Raw genomic sequence first — 4,156 nt, 5'->3', positions numbered from 1 at the left:
TCTATGGTATTTGATTTACTAAAGAACCACTTTAATTAGTAAAATTCTTTCTTCTGATAATTGGTTAATCAAATGCTTCGAATATTTGTAACACTGATGCCTATTTCAATGTAAATTAAATTTTATCTTGATTCCAACTAATCCTTCATCTTCTTCTAATTCTCTAAGAATTAGAAAAAAATGAAGAGTAAGTTGAATAAGAATTAAAATTAATCATTGATGAAAACGAGCATAAATAGACCACAGCCTTTAACAACCGCCGGTATTCTTGGTCGCGTCCTTTCCAATATACATTCATGGACAAACGATTTCCTTCTTCTGGGATATACGATACTTGCGGCAGGCTTCAGGACAGTGGCGTTCCAGGTAACGCCTTTGCGAAAAAGCCTTAAAGCAGACACCACAGCGCCACTGCCACTGATGATGATTACGTGTTCTCTGATGTGCGCGAAGATTCGAGCTGTAATATAATCCCAGGAAAATTAATTAATCACATAACGACACTTCTTGATAATAATTAACATTCCAAACACAATTGTCACAACAGTGACAATTGAACAGAACGAGAGGTGATAGAATAAAATGTGTATTAGGAATATCGTTTTCTCATTCTGAAGAGATTTTCACAGGTCTTTCACAGGTTTAGTTCAGCTTTTTAACGTTTAATCAAAACTTTTGCTTTTTCTTAACGAGAGCAATTTTTCTAATTTATCTAGATTTCTCATCAATGGAATAAAATCTGGAAGCACGTTCCTACATCAAAATCTTAAGTTTAAGCAGGGAACGTTGCTGTACGTACCGATCGGCGAAGGACTTGTGACAAACTGGACATTCGAAGGGCCGCTCGCCTGTATGTAGACGCAAGTGGCCCTTCAGCACCCACGGCCGGTCAAAGCTCTTGTGACAATACGGACAGTAGTGCATCGTTTTATTTTTCTTCCAGCCTTCCCGAGTGGATGTCGTTTTACCCTCAGCTGCGTTCGTCGACTCGTGCTTCTGTTTTGGCAGTAAATACAAAGTCTGCGAGAGAGTCTGTGTTTCACAGCCGTTGATCATGATGTTTGGATTTATGGTGCCAGTGACTTTTTCTGCATTTGTCGTCTGCGTCGTCGAACCTGCTGATCCCTCCGCCTTGGAGGAAAATCGTGACACACCATCGAGCAATATCGTCGATACTTTCCCACTGTTTTCCTTTATGTGCCCGTCGATCGACGCATCATGGTGTACACTTTCAAAATTTTGCCCAGCTAAATTCAACTCTGCATCAAATGGCGCACCGTTGGTTTTATGGAAGCTGTAACGGGTTACAATGGGGAGCCCGGAACAGGTCCAGATATTGCTCGTCTTGGACGTCGTGTCTTTCGTATGGTTCTTTCGCTTGAGATTCGTGGACGGCGGTAGCCATGGGAATTCGGACTCTGTAAAAATCGATTTTCCTTCATCTGAAGCAAGCACGATATTTACTATCGGAATAATGGAGATTTAAAGCGTTTCTAGAAGAGATTTATTATTACTTCGAACAGTAGAAAGTAATGCTGCAATAAGTGAACAAATTGGAATAAGTTTTGACAGAAGATTCATTCTACATGAAATTAAAATTCATTTATTATAGTTGCCAGTAATTAATCTCGAAAGTTTAAAAGTGCGTCTCTCTTGTGTTTAACGAAAAAAAATTTTTTTCTTTCCCGTCCAACCAGCAAGATAAACAAAGATACAATTGGTTAAATAAAACAAGAAAATTGTAGAAATTTTTTCATATGTTCGCTATTTCATTACATCGCTATTACATTTATATACTCATGAAAAAGTATTTTCGATATTTATTTCTCAACAGCCTTGACGGAGAAAAATTTTTACGAAAAAGTACAGAGAAAAAATACATAGATTGAGACAAGATCTTGGAAATTCTTAATTTTGCGTAGTGGGACGAAGAGTGGCGTTGTTCGGAGGATTTCTTGATTTTTCAAATGAACGACGCCACTCTTCATCCCACTATGAATATCTATGAATGAGAATTTTTAAGATCTTGTCTCAATCTATGTAGTTCTTCGTAAAAATTTTTCCACCAGGAAAGTAATTTCTACCCGACTCTATCAGAATTCGAGTTGATCACGTGAAGATAAGACACGCGAGGCATGATATCTACGAACTGTTTATTATTGTGATGACAGTCAAGGTTGAAATAACGATCCCGAGCAATTTGTAATTTCAACAATGCCTTTAGAGAAACATATGGCGAGCAATTGTTAAAACATTGTGCCTAAATGATTTTACAACGATGCAAGAAAATATATCTTCGTAAAAGTAGAAATGCTTTCATAAAAGGATATACCTTCGTTAGATTTGTCTGTCTTGTGATATCGTGCCATTGACCTTAGCAAACAACGCGGCATATTCCTTGAGATAAATTCTGTGATTTTCTACCATAAGGAGTATCCTTCGCAAGGAGTACGGAGAACTTCTTGAGCTTCTACTGCAGCAGCAAAACACAGCAAAATGGCACTGCCCGACTGCCGACTGCCGTGCATTCGATCGGCTTTTGTTTTTTTCAAGCAGTAGCGTAGTTTCGTAACCACTCGACAAAAAATTATGATCACTAGGATAATTTACGAATTATCAATTTTTTTTATATTCGATAGTTTTTTTTTACATCTGTACGATTTCTCAGACACCTGCGTGTTTAAAAGACGTCGTATGACGTCTTTTAGATATGCGTACATATTATCACTGTTAAGATCAATAAATTAGTGTTATTCTTGTTTAAAATAATTATTGTCAAATGAGACCAACATCACTTATCTCTATACAATAATATTATGTCGTTTCTTTGTGTTCGTCAATTCAACAAATAGAAATCTTTATCATTCTGTACATTGAGTTTTATGTATTTTAAAATTTTTGTTCCAATCTATTAGATATATATTCCTGTAAAATTTTGATATATCTGGCTGAAAGTTTCGATAAAAAGAGGGCTGATAAAATTGATATTAGGGAAGATTAATCGAGTTGTGTGCTGAATGCGTACCGCGGTCATCGTCTAAATTTTGTTACTCGTTTTAATATTTTATATTATTACTTAATTTAATAAATAAGCAACATTTAATGACAAAAATATAAAACAAATGAGATTAGTTATAAACAAAAATTTAATAAGTTATATCTTTTGTTTTGTATGTGCTAACAATACTTTAAAAAATATACAACTATTAATTTTTTATTTTAATATAATGTAATATATATAACTGATTATATACATATAGATATATACTTATACATGTATAATGTAATTATACAATTTTATTCTAAATTTTTATATTCTTATAAAAGATGGTTTATTGTATAAAAGATGGTTTATTGTGTAGCATATTTTACATTTAAAACACACACGCGCGCGCGCGCGCGCGCACACACACACACACACACATATTTGCAATTATAATAAAGATTAAATCGATATTTTAATCAAATTTAACAAATTTCATAAATTGTATTATAAGATAAGACTGATAATTGATATATAATAGTAAAGTATTAATAATTAATATGAGAGAGAGAAAAAATATTAATTGCAAAAAGAAATTCACGCCAATTTTTTAACATTTTAGAACATTCTTGTTATTTTGTGACACATCGATATATACTCTATGATCTACAATATCAGTTCATTCCAAATCGTCTGACAATCAACAACGTTTTATTATACATGCGGATACGATTTAAAATTGATTCATCTGACTATTCTATATACATTAACGTATGTGAAAAACAAATTCTTATATCAATATTAAATATATTAATTAAATATATTAATTTTTAATCAGAAATTGACTTCTAATTGTACAGAATATAGTAGAATCGTTGAAGAAATTCTCGTTCGAAATGATGACTGCTTTATGTGAAATTGTTGACTGAAGCTGATTCTCGATAACAACCGAAGAACTAGTTAAACACAATTTTATTATTAAGGACTTTCAAACTTTTGACTTGATACTTTGATCTGTTGTATCTTAACGCAGGATTAGCGAAATAAGATTAACCAAAAGCGATGATTTTTATAATGTATCATTTGTTAGTTCGTTGACATTGGATGGGGTTACATTAATACGTTTTCTTTATTATCACTGATGAAGACTTTGTAACTCGAAACGTTTGAAAT

At 33.3% G+C, this 4,156-nt stretch overlaps 1 protein-coding gene across 1 annotated transcript; it reads right to left on the bottom strand.

Moving 5' to 3' along the window:
* Positions 1-149: 149 nt before the first annotated feature.
* Positions 150-2,497, bottom strand: LOC108754852 (protein snail-like). The gene is made up of 3 exons (XM_018497477.1): positions 2,333-2,497; positions 800-1,418; positions 150-460 (listed from the first exon to the last, which is right to left on the bottom strand). The coding sequence occupies exons 1-3, from the start codon at positions 2,391-2,393 to the stop codon at positions 295-297; spliced, it is 846 nt and encodes a 281-aa protein (XP_018352979.1). The 5' UTR covers positions 2,394-2,497; the 3' UTR covers positions 150-294.
* Between the last annotated feature and the right edge of the window lie 1,659 nt (positions 2,498-4,156).

This window comes from Trachymyrmex septentrionalis, unplaced genomic scaffold, assembly GCF_001594115.1.
Source record: "Trachymyrmex septentrionalis isolate Tsep2-gDNA-1 unplaced genomic scaffold, Tsep1.0 scaffold81, whole genome shotgun sequence".
NCBI classification, from domain to species: Eukaryota; Metazoa; Arthropoda; class Insecta; order Hymenoptera; family Formicidae; genus Trachymyrmex; species Trachymyrmex septentrionalis.
The sequence above is the reverse complement of the archived record's forward strand: the minus strand, read 5'-3'. Positions and strand labels throughout refer to the sequence as shown.